We start from the raw sequence: 16,479 nt of genomic DNA on the forward strand, positions 1-16,479 counted from the left end.
CCCGCGTTTGCCCGCGTTTGCATGCTTTGACAAGTTGCGGCTACCAATCTACCATCACACGTGTAGTTACATGCAGGCCGTACGCTTCTGCACAGCACACGCCGGCAAGAGGCAAAGTCATGCCGCGTATTGCGCCTGCGCCTCAGAGGGAGCCTGGATCACAGAGCCAACAGGCGCGGCCCAGGCACCATGATGGACCCGCTAGTCGATGGCCCACGGCAGCACTCTGGCCTTTCCCAGCGAGGGATTGAACCACACGAGCGAGCCCCCGTGTGCCAACGCCAACGTGTGCCAGCCTCGATTGCGCACTCCGCCTGAGGCCCCTCTATCGCGGTGTATGGCCCGGGCCAACATCAGGATTCAAAGAATTTTGTTTCTTATGCACTGCGTGCAAAAATCAACAGAGAGAACGGGCCGGAAGAACACGGCCAAAGGGGAATTTCCCCATCAACTTGGCAGCAACGAACATCGCCCTCAAACACAAATACATTGCAGTGAACTCTTGGCGAACAACGGTTGGACACACATTTGCGCACATGGACTTCCACCACTTGCCTAACCCACGTCTGAGGCCGCCCAGCCATAGAGCCGCCACGCCCCCAACTTGGACGCACGGCAAACCGCTCCAGACAAGCATGGCCCAAGAACCCCTGTAGGGCCTCACGCCCGGACCACACTCCACCACGATCAAGCCGTACCGTATGCAACCCCTGGATACGACAACTCCATTAGCACTCTCACAACTCTCGCAGATCACCTCCGAAGGTCTCCAGCCGAACATGCAATCTGCGTCGAGCGAGCCACACTAGGAGTCACGACGGCGCCACGGGGGCGTTGAACCCAAGCGGCGCAACCGCTGCAGCCCCATGCCAACGTACGTGCCATACTGACTGCAGGGCATTGAGGCCTGTGGCGTCTACACGCATGCAAGACACAGGCGCGGCGACCAAGCCGTCTGCCAAGCTGCCCCACCCGGCCATGAGAAACGCAGGTGCGGTCCTGCCCCCGCTGCCAACCTCGCAGTAACTGTTACTTTCCCACACCCGGCTCCTCTGCCTCACAGCCTGCGCCTCCTGGATTGACCTCTGGGCGCGGTGGGCTGCTGCCCGAAGCGCTTTACCCCCTCGTTACCCCATAGCCGCGGCTTGACCAAAACCTCCCATGAGCCCAGCGCGTTGTCTCCCCTGCGACCCCAACCACTAAGCCCACCAGCGCCCCGCTCCCACTCCCCGCCTAGCCCCACCCCTCATCCCATCCCTCGTCCCACTCCTCCCACCCCTCCCCTCCCCTCAAAAACCAAACAGCTTGAGCGCCACGGCGGCGGTGAGCGCCGACGTGAGGCTGGCGCTGACCAGGTTGACGGCGTTGTTGTCCAGCAGCCCACCGCGCTCGGGGCCGGCGATGCGCACCACGTTGGGTCCGGGACGGGCCACAATGCGCTGGCTGGCTGTGTCGTAGCCGCTGTACTGCAGCGTGGCGCCCAGCACCGAGTCCAACACACTGCCCGCCAGCCCCGCCACCAGGCCCAGCGGGATGAGGCGCCACTGGCCGGCCGCCAGCGCGCGCTGCGACTCGAAGATCCACAGCGTGGGCGACACCAGGCCTGCAAGGGGGCGGGAGGAGCAGGAAGCAGGGAGGAGGCCAGGAGGCAGAGGCGAGAGCGGGAGTAAGGGATGGCGGTGTGTGTTCAGCAGGGACGGGTTCGCGGGGACGTGCGCGTGCGCGCGCCAGACGGGCATGAGCAATCGGGCGACGCCGGACCTCGCACATCGCCAACACCGTACCTACTGCCTATGCCGCTGACCACCCCTGAATCCCAACTTGCTGACCATGCGGCTTGGAACTGACAGATCCCCCTACACGTACGCGGCACCCCACGCACCCGCCAGGTAAAACACCAGGCCGATGAACATGCCGCCCATGATACTGGCGCTCAGGCCCAGCAGCGTCACGCCGCCATTGGTGCCGCGCCGCACCGGCCGCAGCGTGGTGATGAGGCGCGGCGTGTCGGCGGACAGCGGCCCCAGCTCGGAGGCCCACGTGTCGCCGCAGCAGCAGGCGTAGTAGCCCAGAAAGCCGCCCATCAGGCCGGTCAGGGCAGCAGCGCGCCAGGCCTCCAGCGCTGGGCCGGTGGCCGCGGCGGCGGCGGAAGCGACGGTGGAGGCAGCCGCCTCAGCTGCTGCGGCTGCCGCCGTGGGCGCGGCTGCTGCGGCCGCGGCGAGGGGCGGGCCCAGCGGCAGGTCCACGCAGCCGGCCAGGATGCCGTAGATCACGGCCAGGATGGTGGGCACTAGGCCATTGCACAGCACCTGCAGGGCCGCATTTGAGTGCGCACACGTGCGTGAGCAGACATGAGAGTGTGACGTGTGCAGGCTGTTGGCAGCTTATGTTTCGTCCTAGTTCCAAGTTGGTTTGTGTGCTTTCGAGCGGCAGCTGTCAGGCAGCGGCACTGTCACTGCATGCCCTTCCCACGCGCAACCCCACACCGGTGTGCCTCGCTAGGGGAGCCAGACAGACGCACCTACAAAATGATCTGCCCCTCCCGCATCCCTGTGGGAAATCCCGTGTCCCCATCCGCCGTCCCCGGCCCCCAAGCACTCCCCGCCCGCAGCCGCGCCGCACCTGCACCCAGCTGCGCTGCCCGCCCTTCTTGGCGTTCTCCTCCAGCCCCTCCTTCAGCTCTTCCTTGTACGCCGTCAGCTTGCTGCTGGACAGGAAGAACGCCACCAGTGTAGCGCCAAGCCGCAGGCTGCTGCCTAGCGTGCCGCACCCCACCACGAACGCCGCCGCCGCGCCGCTGGGCGCCAGGCTGCCCTTGCGCAGCCCCCAGCCCGCGATGAGGGCGGCGCCCGCTGCCGCGCCCGCCCACTGCGTAGCCAGGCCGAACGCGTGCGACGCCAGCATGGCGACGCCCAGCGAGCACAGCACGGCCGCGCCGCGCGCCAGCGCCAGCAGCTTCTCCCAGCGGCTGGGCGGCCGCACGCTGCGCTCCAGTGAGGCCAGAGTGGCGGCGTCCAGTGAGGAGTTGAGCCGCTCAATGTCGTCCAGCGAGGTCTCGGCGCGCTGCAGCGCTGCCTGTGCGCGCGCCAGCGCTGCCGATACCTCCGGCGCTGGCTCGCCGCCGGAGCCGGATGCGGCCGCGGCGGAAGCGTCAGCGGCCGCGGCCGCGGCTGACAAAGGACTGCTGGTGCTCGTGCTGGTGGAGGACGACGAGGAGGAGGAGGAGGAGGAGGAGGAAGAGGAGGAGGGCGTCTGCGTGGCAGCGTCGGCGTTTGTGCGGCTGGGGCTGGGGTTGGAAGCGCTGCCAGCAGCCCAGCCGTTCACAGCGCCGGCGGCTTCATGGCGCACATTTGACTTGCGATAGAAATCGCTGTAGCTGCCGTCGGCACCCGGTGCCGGGCTGGCGCCATCAGAGCTGCCGCTGCCGCTGGTGCTGGCCCCGCCAGTGGAGCTAGAGCGGGTCGGCGCCTCGACCGCACCAGCGCTGCTCGCGACTGGACCAGAGGAGTCTCTGGAGCTCCCGCTCGCCGGCAGTGGAGACCACGCAGCGTTTTGTGCACCGCCGCTATTTGTGCTGCCCAGCTTGGGCGCTGCAGCGCTGTCCGTAAACCGGAACAAGATGCTGCCATCACCCAGGTCACCTGACGATTGACCGGTCGCAGGACCAGCTGCAGGTCGCCCATGGCCAGGTTTTGTGCATATGAGCGGATTCAACAAGGGCGTCGGCTGCACGACCAAGCGGGGCCGGGACGCTCGTTGGTGCGCTGGCGCTTGAAGCCGCGTGCGCAAGCGCGCACGTATAGGAGCCTCCATACTACCTGCGATCGACATCGCGCGCAGGAACGACGTCAAAGGGCGCACGAAGGGTCCCGGCCGAGCATGGCCCCCTCTGCTTGCTCACCTGTGCGATTTCTATGATGCCGCTGGCTACAAGACGGGATTAACTGATATAGTTGCAGAGAGGTCCAAGCACATCCTACAGCGGGGCTGGTAGTCGGCACTGCCGCTGAACGCTTGCCGCAGCCCTAGTAAATAAGATTGCAACAATGTTTCGATAAAGCTGTTAAAGTTCGGATGGAGGGGGCAGCAAAGCCTACTTCTCTGTGGTCGAAACAATCAAGGCTGATTTTTCTGCAGCGCAAGCTGCTCGATACAAGTGGATGTGCGTGCGTCTGTAAGTTGGCCTAGTATCTGTTTATGGCAAGGCAGTCAGCAAATCGGGACGTTGACAATGAAAACGTCCTTTGATGGAGGTCAGCGTGCCGAAGCGTCACATAGCGCGTATGTATGCTCGGTCATTGTAATCAATTTATGATACTGTGTGAAGGCATACGCATATTCAACAAAGCCACTGCGACTTGTCAACCGAACAAGCAACAACGATTCAGGCAGCCCCGCATCAATCCACTGCACGTTTCTTGTACACATGAGACGGAACACTACATCGGCTAGGATGTTTGCGTAATGGTGTCTTTGGAGCGGCAAAGTTCGATCGCCAGCTCGGCCCAAGTGGAAGTGCTCAGCTCGGACTCGCAGATGTTTGCAGAGAAGACGCTAGCGCTGGTGGACCAGTTTGCGCGACAAGTGGCGGGCAACAAAGAGATCGGGGTGGTAATCGGTGGGTGTGCTGGTTGACACTTTCCCCCTTCCCGGCGGTGCTGTTAAGCCCTGCGCTGGCGGCAGTTTCTTGACGCTGGGAGGCCCACACACGCCTTCTTACAGGACTATCGCTGCTTTTACCGGTGCTAAGATGGATTCTGCAAAACACGTTGTATATGGTAAGCGACGGCCGTATATAAGGGTCATATCCGTGCGCACCCGCCAACTGACCTTGGCACGTTTCCCCTCACAGCCCCTCGCAAGATGGATTCTATGCCGCCCAGTCGGCAAAGAGCTCGGTGGGAGTAAAGCTCAACATAATGGCGGGGCGCCATCATCTAAAAGCAAACGGACCGGACAGCGCGTCACAAAGATGTGCGAGTCCTTTTGGAAGGTGCGGATGGTGATTGTGCCACACCTTGTCTGGGTGCAAAAGACCAAACCACTGCCGGTAGAGTCTGATGTGGCCTTACCCTTCACGCTGTACTGCAACGGTGCTGCCAGTAACCGGGCGTCTTGTCACTCCAGAGGCGCGGCACCGCACTCTCCCCGCAGCGTGCTGTAACATCATGCCACATCACTCTTTGTACCCCTTCACGCGTGTCTTCATTTCCCTTCTCCCTGTCTGCCCGCCTGTTCCCCACCCCTCTGCAGCTGACTGCGTATGGATCCATGCTGCTGCTGGAGGTAGCCATAGTGCACAATGAGCCCTGGTTCTGGCGCCCAGCGGACTACTGGGTGGGGTGGCCAAACCAGCCTGAGCTGTGAGTGGTAGTGGGGCTCGGGGTTACGAGTGGCAGTGGGGCTGGAGGCAGCAGTGAGCGTTGGCGCGGGGCGTGGCAAGGAGGGCGTCACAGCAATGGGAATTGTCGCGTGTCAGTCGGGCTGGCGGGCCGGCGGGCCGGGAAGTAGGCAGGTAGCATTGGAACAGGACTTTCCATGGTATACTGCCCGCGACAGCAGTGCCTGTCCTGCCGATGTCCCTGGCCTCTGCACCCGAATCCATCACAATCCTTCGCACCCTTGTGCCCCCCGCGCCCTCCTCCCCCCGCCATGCGCAGGCCGCTGATGCGGCTGCTGTTCTGGGTGCAGCTGGCCTACTACATCTCCACCACCTTCACACTGGCGCTGTGGGAGGTTCCGCGCAGCGACTACTGGGTGATGCAGACGCACCACTGCTGCACGGTGGTGCTCATATACTACAACTACATCAGCGGGTGGGGCCGGGGCCGGGGCCGGGGCCACGGCCGGGGCCACGGCCGGGTCAGGGTCGGGGCCGGGGCTACAACGGTGCCGACACCAGGGCCCGGTGGCTGGATCTGGTGCGCTTGGAGTTGTACGGGCTGGCGATGGGCGGTGTAAGGGGCGTGGTCTGGGGGCTGGGTCAGGTCTAGCTCTCGTGTTGATCACACCTTGCCCCGTCGTGCTGGCTGAAAGCTCCTCCAATTTCCGCCGCTGCGCCCTTCATGTCCAGTGGCACCCCCCTGCCTAACCGCTCCCCGCCCTTCTCTTCACGCACCCGCAGCTACCATCGGTGGGGCTGCCTGATCATGATGCTGCACGACATTAATGACGTCATCATGGAACTCGCCAAGTGCCTCAATTACGCAGAGCAGCACATGGCGGCCAACGGAGCCTTTGCGGCGTTCGTGCTGTCATGGGCGGCGCTGCGGCTGTACGCCTTCCCAGCCATCCTCATCCGCTCCACGCTGTTCGACAGCGTGCGCGTGCTGGGCTACACGCCGCCGCACCACGGGCTGCTCAACACGCTGCTGTGCGTGCTGTGCTGCTTCCACATGTACTGGTTCGGGCTCATCCTGCGGGTGGCGTACATGACTGTGGTGAAGGGGCAGGGTGAGGACATCCGCGAGAAGGAGGACTAGGGGCCGGTAGGCCGCGGCGTTGGGGCGCCTAATGCTGGAACTGAGGCAGTGAGTTGGTGAGGGAGAGAGCAGCTGGAGGCTACCTGCCGGACAGGGATGCGAGGTGAGCGCCGGCCTGAGAGGAACCGGAGAGGTGGTCGCTGTCAGGTGGAGGTAGCGGCTGTGTGGCAGGCTGGTGGCTGAGAACTGACAGCCTGCTCTGGGTGTCCATGGGGTTTCAAGAAGCTATCATGATTGCTCGGGTAGTTGGATTACATTTCAAGGTACACGGCGGGCCGACGTGCAGACCCTACCTACGCGGCGTTGTATGGCCCATGTTGCGCTCCCTGGGTTGGCGCGTGATGGATGTCAGCAAGCAGGCGTGGCCTTGTGCGCCTATTGCACGCCCTGTGCCGTGCCGGTCCTTGGTTGACTCTCCAGGGATCCTCAACGCTTTCGAACACGCAGGATGTGAGTCACCCTGACTTATTGAACTCATGATATGTTGTGAGCCCTCCGACGGGCCGGTGTGACTACTCGCTTGGTCGTAAGGCAGGCACTCCAGGCGGGCTGGCGGGGTTAAGAGTAACGGCCGGTTTGCTGGCATCAGTTCCTAAAGCGGTGATGTTTGAAGATGCTTTCAGATGATTCTCGGGGCAGTCGGGCGTTGTGCTGGTGCGTGGGACTCGGCGACCGACTCGGACACAGCGCAAACCTGTGGCCACGGACTTGCAAATGACCTGTAGATGTGGCATACTCTAACTGCATGCGTGGCGGAGGATGTGCGCTCTTCAGCGCGCCACACAGCGCGTCATCAGAGCGCCACGCGTCGTAGAACACGCCGCCGCTGTCACGGGGTGCGGTGCCCAACTGAGGGTTCTGGGCTTCTGGCAGCAACTGTCCGCTGGTAGGAGTGGCCCCCGACAGGCACATGCGCTCCCTGCCGCAAGCATGAATATCAGAGTACTTGTGTCAACCCACCTTCCCAGTTCCCACACCCTCCAAACGAATGTCTTGATGCAGTAGCGACACCGCCGGTTTACATTGATTCTTCCATATGCTCACCTCTATCTTCGATAGGCAATCCTGCCAACGCCTACGAGCGCAGCCCAACAGCCTACACCAGTCACTTTGACCGTTTGCAGTCGACCGAAGCTGCAACAACACTCGACACCGCTGCATGTGTCGTGGCTTGCATACCGTACATCCATTCGCATCTGGTCCCCATGCCCCGTGCTGGGGCGCCGTTGTGATCCCATCACCATACAGAGTTGTGATCCCATCACCATACAGAGTTTGCGATAACTCTCATTAAGCATTCCAGCTCACTGCACACTCACTCGAAAGCACGGAGTCAAAACTGTACCCGGCTCACTGCAAAGGCGCGGGCGCGCTGGCCGCTTGCCACGCCGCGCAGGCATGGGCTCCGCCACAGGCCTCCTGCATCGCCCGCGCTATAAAGCTCTATCGCTCTACTGCGTGTAGTCGGTAACGATGCGGAAGTTGTCCCCGTCGTAGGAGAAGGAGTTGTCCAACCCCAGCATCAGCTCCAGCGCCACGCGCGTGCCGTACAGCAGCGCGCCCAGCGCCACCAGACCGAACACCGCCGTCAGCGGCTTCTTGAACATGGCCTGCAGCGGCCGCAGCATCACGTAGCCCGTCCCAAGCATCACAGTCACGAAGTAGCGGCCGTAGCGGGCCAGGTTGCTGAGCAGGTCCTGCTCGGCCAGCTCCGCGATGGGTTGCGCGTGGGAGTGGGCATCGGCCATCGCCAGGTCCGTGGCGCTGGCCGGGTCAGCGCCCGCGGCCATCCCTAGCATCAGCAGCGCAACTGCTGCGACTGGCTGTGCCTTTTGAGCGTCGATGGACGCAAGGGTGCGCCACCAGAGGTTGTCCGATGAGCCCGACGTCGAGCACTCTGCGCTGCAGGGACGCTGCTGCGATGCGACGCGCACGCGAGTAGCCTGAGCCCTCCGCGCGAGGCGGGGGCAGCCGGTGAAAGCACGAGAAGAACGGAGCATAGTTGTAGACATCGCCTCAACTCTTTGTCTCGTGCTGTGATGTATCTAACAAATATGTGCGTGGCCGTGGCTTAACTGGGTGCAGTAGCGATTTGCAGAAGGCAGCAGGGCGCGAGACATTTTGCCCCATGCTGGATCTGGACTCTGAAGCGCGAAAGCCCGCTGGGTGCTGCCGAACAGCCAAACCAGTCACGTTACCAGACTACTACTCAGACTACTGATGTCAGCTATGCTGAAACAAGCTATCCATCGAAGCAAGAACAGTTTGAAACAGACCTGAGGCGCCCTTACAGCAAGGCGCCATTGCATCCTTCACCTAAACTAAGATTATCTATCAACGCTAAAACTATTTGTCCAGCAGAGAATCGGGCAGCTTGTGAGGAGCTCCGGATAATGGGAAGGTCGCCGCGCAAACGGAAGGACTGGGCCGACGCTGCGCAAACGCCAGAAGAAACTGGCACGCCGGGCCGCGCCGCCGGCGCATTAGATGGCTCGCCGATGCAAGAAAGCCCCGCCCAGCGAGGAACCACCTCCATCGCCGGCCCCTCGGCCGCAGCCCCGGCCAGCGTGGAGACGTGGCAGCGCTGCTGCGGGGTGTTGCGGGAGGCGGTGGTGGACGCCGGCAGCACAGCTGCTGCGCTAGTGCCGCTGCGGCCCTCGCTACGGCGCATCAAAGACGACTTGGTGCGAGTGCTGGACGAGGCGGTCACCTCCACCAACGGCAACGCCTCACTGCTGGTGCTCGGGCCGCAGGGCACCGGCAAGACCTTGGTGAGCCGGCCACGGCGCCGCGGTGCTGAGAGTGCTAGGGAGATCAAGTAGTAAGGGGAGCAGCACGTGGGAGCAGCAAGGAAGGTGAAATTCCATGGAGAACAATCAGCGCCACCTGTGCATTCGCTCCTGGTGTCGGCGTCCGGCTTTCGCACAGGAATGACAGGACCAGATAGTAGGGGCCTATGCAGCCGTACACCAACGCGCCATGCCTTCACACAACCACACCCCTGCACTTGCAGGTGGTCGAGCGCGCTCTGCAGGAGGTGTGCGCCCGGCACAACGGCGCCCTCAACACCGCTGCCTCCACCGCCGCCGCCGGCACCTCCACCAGCACTGCCGCGGCCGCACCGGCCGCGCCCTCCACCTCCGCCCCCGCCCCTGCCAATGCCTCCGCCGCCTCGGTGGCCGCCTCGGTGCGCAACGTGGGCGTGGTGCGGCTGAACGGGCTGCTGCAGCCGGACGAACGCACGGCCTTCCAAGAGGTGGCCCGCCAGCTGTGCCGCGACTTCGGGCAGCGGTTCGTCAAGAGCGCCAGTTTCGACGAGAACCTGGTGTTTCTGAAGGGCATGCTGCACGCGCTATACAAGTGAGGGTGGGCGGCGGCAGCGGGACAGGGCCCGGCGGGGCGTGTGGAATGGGGAGTGGGAAGTGGAGAATGGGGGTGGCGTGGGGCTGTGACGGGGCTGTTGGCGGACGGCGCGGTACGGGGTGCGTCGCGGCGTCCTTGTCGCATTAGCGGGCGCCGGCTGTTGCTACACCAACGCTTCCACACCATACAAACATCAGTGCAAATGCAGCGCGCTGACACTTGTGTTAGGAAAGCTGACAATTGTGTGTATGCTTCCGCGCGCGCTGCCACCAGGTGCCTGAAGAAGGTGGTATTTGTGGTGGACGAGTTCCAGCAGTACGCCAAGAAGGGCAAGCAGCAGATGCTCTACTACCTGCTTGACATGCTGCAGGTGTGAGGCGGTGGGGCGTGTGTGTGGGGTGGGGTGGTGGGGTTTGTGTAGGATGGGGGTGAGGGCTGGTGGGGGGAGACGCCTGTGGCGGGCCTGGTGCGGGGCTGTGGTGGGCTGCGAGGGGCTGTGGCGGGCTGTGGCTGGTCGGCTATGGAGCCGTGGAGCGCAGTGCCCGGCTGTGAGGACCACGTGTGTGGCTGTGTGACTACTGCTGTTGCGAGTCAGGGTTCTGGGCAGAGGACAGTGCAGCGGGTGCCGGTTGCGTGTGCCTACGTTGTAAAGCGGGGTACGCCTGGGGTACGCATCTGCGCGCACGTGTGGACTGCGCCCCCCGGCGCATGCATGCCCCACCATCACCAACCAATGAATCAACCAGCCAACCCCCTCTCCACCCACTGTGTCGCCACGCACACCCCCAGGACAGCAAAATCCAGGCTGCGGTCATCGGCATCAGCGCCGCACACAACGTGGCGGAGGACCTGGAGAAGCGCGTGCTCAGCCGCGTGGGCCGCCGCCGCGTCATCGTCACCTTCCCCGCGCGCGAAGAGGACGTGAGTGCGGGGGCGCGTGGAGGGGCAGGGAGGCCGGCCAACAGGCCGGCAGGCGCGGCTGTGTGAGGCAAGGGCGCCAGGCTGCATAAGGGCTTGGCGAGGTGCGCCAGAGAGCATACGGGAGGAAACACGCGGTGTACATGTGTGTGTGTGTGTGTGTGTTAAAGAGCAAAAGGAAAACATGTGTGTGTGTGTGTGTACGTCGGCATGCGCAAGGCAATGCGGCCCTGCAAGTTCGGCAAGGCTGTACAAGGCGCCACGGGCTCATTCTCATTCTGTAGCGGGAGAGGCTCATGTGCCATGGGCTGTATTAGCTCGTACACAAGCACCTGTCCGTCCCCCTCTCCTCTGCGCTCTCCCACCATACCACACAGGTTGTGACCGGCGCGGCGCCGGGCGGCTCCAGCCCCGGCGGCAGCGCCGCTATGCGCAGCCCCGGCGCCACTGCTGCAGCTACAGCTACTGCTGCTGCTACTGCGGGGGGCGCCGCCGCCGCCTCCAGCACGGACTCGTATGAGGGGCTGCTGCGCGACATGCTGGCGCTACACCCCGGCATGGCGGCAATGGCCCTGGCGCAGGGGCAGGGGCAGGGGCAGGAGGCGTCTGCCGTGGCGTCAGCGGCGGCGGATGAGCACAACGCCGCACTTGCGGCGGCGCTGCGCAGCCCGCCCATCAAGGTGCGGGGTGGTTCGTTTGGTACGTTCATGAGACCATGGGACAGACCGTGAGACCATGGGACAGACTACGTTGCGCTCCCTCGTCGAAGCGCACTCGGGGCGGCGTCGTAGCCGTGCCCTGACTGTCGCGCACTTACACCGATGGCTGCTACCGCTGCCGCTATGCAGGCAGCTGTGGCGAAGCTGGAGGTGCTGGGCAGCCCGCCGCAGCACCTGGCGCTCGTGGCGGAGGCGGCGCTGGCGGCGTGGGGCGCGGACCTGGCGGCGGCTGAGGCGGCGGCAGCGGCGGCTGGGACACGAGCGGCGGCGCCTGTGCCGCTCGGCGCCTCCCACCTGCTGACTGGACTGCGGGGCGTCGTGGACGCACCCGAGCGAGCACTGGTGCGTGGGGGCGGTGGTGCAGGCCGGGTTGGTGCAGCCCGAGCTCGTGTACTTGCACTAGAAGGGATTCAACAGCGCAAGGGAGGGTCAAGGCGCACGGCCAGTGGCGTGGCGCGTGCGCTGTGCTCGCTCGTGGGGGGCTTTCATGATGCCGGTATTGTCCCAATGCCGACCACCGTCCTGCCGGCGCTGCTGCTGCTGCTGCTGCTGCTGGAATGAACCGCTGCAGACCCTGCTGTTAACCCTCGATTGCCGCCGCCGCTGCCGCCGCAGGTGGAGGCTGTGTCTGGCCTGCCGGTGCTGGCGCTGGTGCTGCTCGTGGCGGCGCACCGGTTGCAACGCAAAGGGCAGCCCATGTGCAACTTCGAGGTGAGAGACAGCGGTGGCATTGGTGGCTAGGCGGTTGGCTGGGGCGCTGCTGGGCAATAGGTTGACACTGTGGATGGTGCGTGTGTGCGGCAATCTGTTTCGCCTCGTGCAGCCTGGAACCGCCCGGAAATGGACACGGCAAAGTTCGTCGCGTGCACCTTCCTCGACCGATCCCGACCACCCGGTCATACGGCCCCTGCTGCTGCTGTTGAAATCGTGTCCACTCTTGCGTATGCGCAGATGGTGTGGGACGAGTACCGGTCCATCCAGGGCCAGCGCGGCGCCATCACCTTCACCAAGGAGGCGGCCGCGGCGGCTTGGCAGGTGGGCGGCAGCAGCAGCAGCCGGCACTCTACCTCACACGCCTCATGCCATTTAGCAAGCATATGCATCATCTATCATGCATGGGGTGTGCCCCGCGCTTTCCGCTCCCGCCTGTCATCTTGGACTCGCATTGCTCGTTGCGCCGCATCGCGCACACCCCTCACGCAGTTACAGCAGCCGGCATTGCCAGCTGTCAGGCCAGCTGCCTAGCTTTAAACGCCACCCCCGCATCCTCATTGCCGCAGAGCCTGCCGCTGAGCGGGCTGGCGCACTACTCGGACTCACACCTGGAGACACGCGGCCGAGACCTGTCGTACGCGGGTGCGTTGCCGTGGCGGCACGGGTTGGCACTGGCTGGGTGGGAGGATGGGAAAGGGCGAGCATGTGGGGCATACATGCGGGCATGTCCCGCGCGCGTGCATGGGCTGGATGGAAGCCAGGTGCTGCCTGATGGCCTCACGCCCGGGTTGGCAGCTTGCATAACCAGCCTCTGGGACACCACCGCCCGCCTGCCTCCCGGCTGCCGCGTCCCCTACTGCTGCAGGTGTGGTGCTGCTACTTGGCTCCAGCGAACTCGATGCAGGGCTGCGTGAGCACCCGCACTGCCCTGACGCCGTCACGCGCTTCCACATGCAGGAGATCTGAGCGGGCTGCAGCCGCCACTGCTGCTGTGTGGTGTGTGCTGCTGCTTGTTGCCTGGTTAGTTGCGGGACCACGGTAGTCCTGCGTCCTTGGCTGGGGCACCAGCAGGCGGCAGCAGCACGTGAGCGAAGGTCGGGACACGGATTAAATGCCGCCGGCGCTGACTGCTTGCAGAGTATGCACGTGTTTGGAAAGCGCAAGGGGGTAGATAGTCGCTAAGAGTCGACACAGCAGAGCTTGCATGCATTTTTTGCATGTGCAGCCGCCAGATCCTGTACGTACGTGCGTGCAGCTCCACCTGGGGTGTAAATGCTGAGTAGAAAGGTAATTGGTCCCGCTGATTCTTCACACGCAACTACGCACGCATTGCACGCGTTCGCTGGCAAGGGTGCTGTAGTGATTGCTGCCTGAGGTCTGAGGAAGAGGCGCGTAGGCGGTGAAGAGCACGCAGGTTACGGGACAGGATATTAATGTATGCGTGCAACAAATGCTCACGGTCTCGCTCGTGCGTGCATGCATGACACGTACACGGCCACGGCCTCGCACATGCAAGTAACCCAGTGCTTACTCTTCCGCCCTCAAACCTTCCCTAGTAACTTCCGCCGATCCCGTTCGCCTACGCTAACTAGCTGGCGCCCAGGAGGCGCCGTATCGTGCGTACCGTACGTGCGTAATCCATCCATACATCCAGCTCCGGTTTAAAGTAAGCCCTATCTAAATATAGACATGCAACTGATGCAAACCGCCTGAGAGACACCACGTCACCAGACATGCAACGTACGCCGCGGGCCCGCGGCGTTGAGTCTTGTCATGCCGCGCGGACACGATACCAGCATTCACCTGACGTGCATGCACGCGTGCTCTTCAGCTCGCCAAGCAAGGAATAAACAAACCGTACCGCAGCTCTACCTCATAAACCGCCACTTGTACATTAACTCCGGCGCTCGACCAGCCGAGCGCTCATGCACGTGCCATGTGCTGCTGGGTCTGGGAATTCACCAACCTGCCTCAACCCTGTCCCATCGCACACATCTCATTGTATAAACCCCCGCGCCGCCCAGCTTCCAATCGATCGGGAGCGGGTGCACCCAGCTTCCATTCGGATCGCGATCCGCCTTTACTGAATGGCACGCACGCACGCACGCACTACCTGCCGCTGCTGGTGATTGGGCGCCCACGCTCTGTTGCTTCCTCCCATCCATACGCACGGCGGGCGTGTGCCGGGCCTACACCGGCTATACGCGCGGCACCCCGTGACGTGATTACTTGCCGCTGCACGATGATGCAGCATGCATGCATGTATGCATGCATGCGGCACATACGTGCGTACCTCATCGCATCAGCAGGTAGTGCACATAGCGTCATAGCACACGCACGCCATCTTCCTCCTCAAGCACAGTAGTGACCCAGCTGTCTAGCTCACACGCACGCAACGCAGCCCGTTCCTCGTGTAAAAATTCACTTCAGACATCCTGGTGAATCGATTTAGTTCGCTCCGTACGGTTAGTACGGTTTTGCCCAAAGGAACCTCACTCGGGCAAGCCACTCGCTCAAGCCACCCAGCAGAGAATGCCCCACCAACAGCGCGACTCGTCACAAGCAACAGCACTACCTCATGCACGGTTGCTTGGTATCCATACTTACGTCCCGCCGCCGCAGCACGATGAATAGGTAGGGCGGGCTCCGACAGGTTCTGCACACACGCAACGCTCCTGCTAGCCCCGCGCCGTGAGGCGGCACCGGACTGTCCCAACCATCCGTCCTGCCACATTCGTAGCTGGGGAGGTAAGCGCTTGTCAAGACATTTAGACAAACATGCGGCATACAGATGCTAAGGTGTACCCATCCACATGCATGCATGTTTGGCACCAGCAAACCATCCGCCTTACTTCAATCGCCGCCTTCCTTGCTTCTCTTCCTACCTCCCGGCAAAGGCCTTTCTTTCGTTCGTGTGCCAAAGCGTCCCCATGCAGACGCGCACACTTTGCTCGGTGCATACACGCTACGCACGCACACCTCAAATGATGTTTGATTGCTTGAATGGGGGCTTGCCCTGCTGGCGGCCTGCTGCCAGCCATCGCCATGCCCAAGCGCAAGCCACCGTCCACCCAACTAACCCCCGGCTACAAGAAATTGTGAAAAACGCAAACGCTCTATCTGCTGCCACGCTCGCATGCAGCGCGTCCAGCTAGCTGTGATGTTGTGGCGGCGGCGCGCGCGCCAGCAGTGCAATGGCGGCGGCACGACCGACCACTGCACGTACACCACTCTAGCTACCTGCCCCTTAAAACCTGCTGCTCTTGGTTATTGGCACTCCTAGGTATGCTTGACGCAAGGAAACAGAGAAACGCCGCAAATACCGTAGGTCACGCACCACACTATCCCGCGTGATGACCCGCAGCAAGGCAATGGCTGGCATGCATGCATATGGGGTGGGTAATAACTTCCTTAGTTAACAATACCCGACTGATAGCCACTACTTTACCATCCGGCATCCGCAAGGCGTATCATCTATCTCAGCAGCAGCCAGCTAAGCCAGCAGCCTCGCTCCCAGCACACAATTCATCTCAGCAGCCAGCCTCCCAGGCAGCAGTTCATTTTAGCAGCAGCAAGCCTCCCAGGCAGTTCATCATTACGTATACGTACGTACGTACTCCGGCCCCAAAACACGTGGCACGCATGCATGCGCAATGCAGAAAACTACAGCAGCCAGCTTATTACTCGTTCTCGTGCATGCACCTCAGCAGCAGCATCCAGCCAGCAGGATGTATGGAGTGCCCCGCTAGCCCCGCGCAGATCATTATTACCAAGATTATCAAAGAAGATAAGGATATCCCCGGGTATCAATGAAGGAATATATGATAGCCCCCATCCAAGCCAGCAAGCCATTCATTCATTCAGCAGTACAGAACACGGCCTGTGCCGTACCGACCTGCCGCCGCCAGCCGTGTCTCGCCGTACGTCATGCATATATACTTATCCTTCCCAACGCGCGCGCGCCACATCTCAGGTAGGGTGACACCCGCTCCCGCCCCACGCTCGCCCCCCCGTCTAAAACACATTACTTTGTGACTATCCACCAAAATCCAAAGCCAACCCTACCATCGAAGTAAGGTAGGTGCGTCATTCGGCAGATAGATCAGTAGTAAGGACACGCCCATCAGAAGCGAAACATACATGCACAATCAATGCGGCCCCAATCAAGCAACTGCTGCGAAGAAAGTATCTCAGCTACTATTGCAATGCGTGCGTGGACAGAGCCACGCACACACACACACACACACACACACACACACACACACACACACACACACAACTCT

The 16,479-nt window shown here is 62.5% G+C and overlaps 5 protein-coding genes across 5 annotated transcripts; 2 read left to right on the forward strand and 3 right to left on the reverse strand.

The window, feature by feature from the left end:
• Positions 1 to 54: 54 nt before the first annotated feature.
• Positions 55 to 4,191, reverse strand: CHLRE_17g726350v5 (uncharacterized protein). Its single transcript, XM_043072350.1, has 4 exons — positions 3,902 to 4,191; positions 2,623 to 3,818; positions 1,883 to 2,309; positions 55 to 1,603 (listed from the first exon to the last, which is right to left on the reverse strand). The coding sequence occupies exons 2-4, from the start codon at positions 3,811 to 3,813 to the stop codon at positions 1,290 to 1,292; spliced, it is 1,932 nt and encodes a 643-aa protein (XP_042914809.1). The 5' UTR covers positions 3,814 to 3,818; positions 3,902 to 4,191; the 3' UTR covers positions 55 to 1,289.
• Positions 4,192 to 4,311: 120 nt separating this feature from the next.
• CHLRE_17g726400v5 (uncharacterized protein) lies at positions 4,312 to 7,433 on the forward strand. Its single transcript, XM_001697109.2, has 6 exons — positions 4,312 to 4,618; positions 4,723 to 4,778; positions 4,853 to 4,993; positions 5,254 to 5,363; positions 5,661 to 5,816; positions 6,125 to 7,433. Exons 2-6 carry the CDS (start codon positions 4,776 to 4,778, stop codon positions 6,480 to 6,482), a joined length of 768 nt encoding a protein of 255 aa, XP_001697161.2. The 5' UTR covers positions 4,312 to 4,618; positions 4,723 to 4,775; the 3' UTR covers positions 6,483 to 7,433.
• A 55-nt stretch (positions 7,434 to 7,488) lies between these two features.
• Positions 7,489 to 8,601, reverse strand: CHLRE_17g726450v5 (uncharacterized protein). The gene has a single exon (XM_001697206.2). It carries the CDS (start codon positions 8,480 to 8,482, stop codon positions 7,934 to 7,936), a length of 549 nt encoding a protein of 182 aa, XP_001697258.2. The 5' UTR covers positions 8,483 to 8,601; the 3' UTR covers positions 7,489 to 7,933.
• A 100-nt stretch (positions 8,602 to 8,701) lies between these two features.
• On the forward strand, positions 8,702 to 13,743 carry CHLRE_17g726500v5 (uncharacterized protein). Its single transcript, XM_001697110.3, has 10 exons — positions 8,702 to 9,253; positions 9,496 to 9,842; positions 10,119 to 10,215; positions 10,635 to 10,766; positions 11,141 to 11,443; positions 11,612 to 11,824; positions 12,098 to 12,193; positions 12,434 to 12,517; positions 12,763 to 12,838; positions 13,062 to 13,743. The coding sequence occupies exons 1-10, from the start codon at positions 8,876 to 8,878 to the stop codon at positions 13,160 to 13,162; spliced, it is 1,827 nt and encodes a 608-aa protein (XP_001697162.1). The 5' UTR covers positions 8,702 to 8,875; the 3' UTR covers positions 13,163 to 13,743.
• Positions 13,744 to 13,745: 2 nt separating this feature from the next.
• Positions 13,746 to 16,361, reverse strand: CHLRE_17g726526v5 (uncharacterized protein). Its single transcript, XM_043072351.1, has one exon. The coding sequence runs from the start codon at positions 16,219 to 16,221 to the stop codon at positions 16,057 to 16,059; it is 165 nt and encodes a 54-aa protein (XP_042914810.1). The 5' UTR covers positions 16,222 to 16,361; the 3' UTR covers positions 13,746 to 16,056.
• Positions 16,362 to 16,479: the final 118 nt, after the last annotated feature.

Source organism: Chlamydomonas reinhardtii, chromosome 17 (assembly GCF_000002595.2).
Source record: "Chlamydomonas reinhardtii strain CC-503 cw92 mt+ chromosome 17, whole genome shotgun sequence".
Lineage (NCBI taxonomy): Eukaryota > Viridiplantae > Chlorophyta > Chlorophyceae > Chlamydomonadales > Chlamydomonadaceae > Chlamydomonas > Chlamydomonas reinhardtii.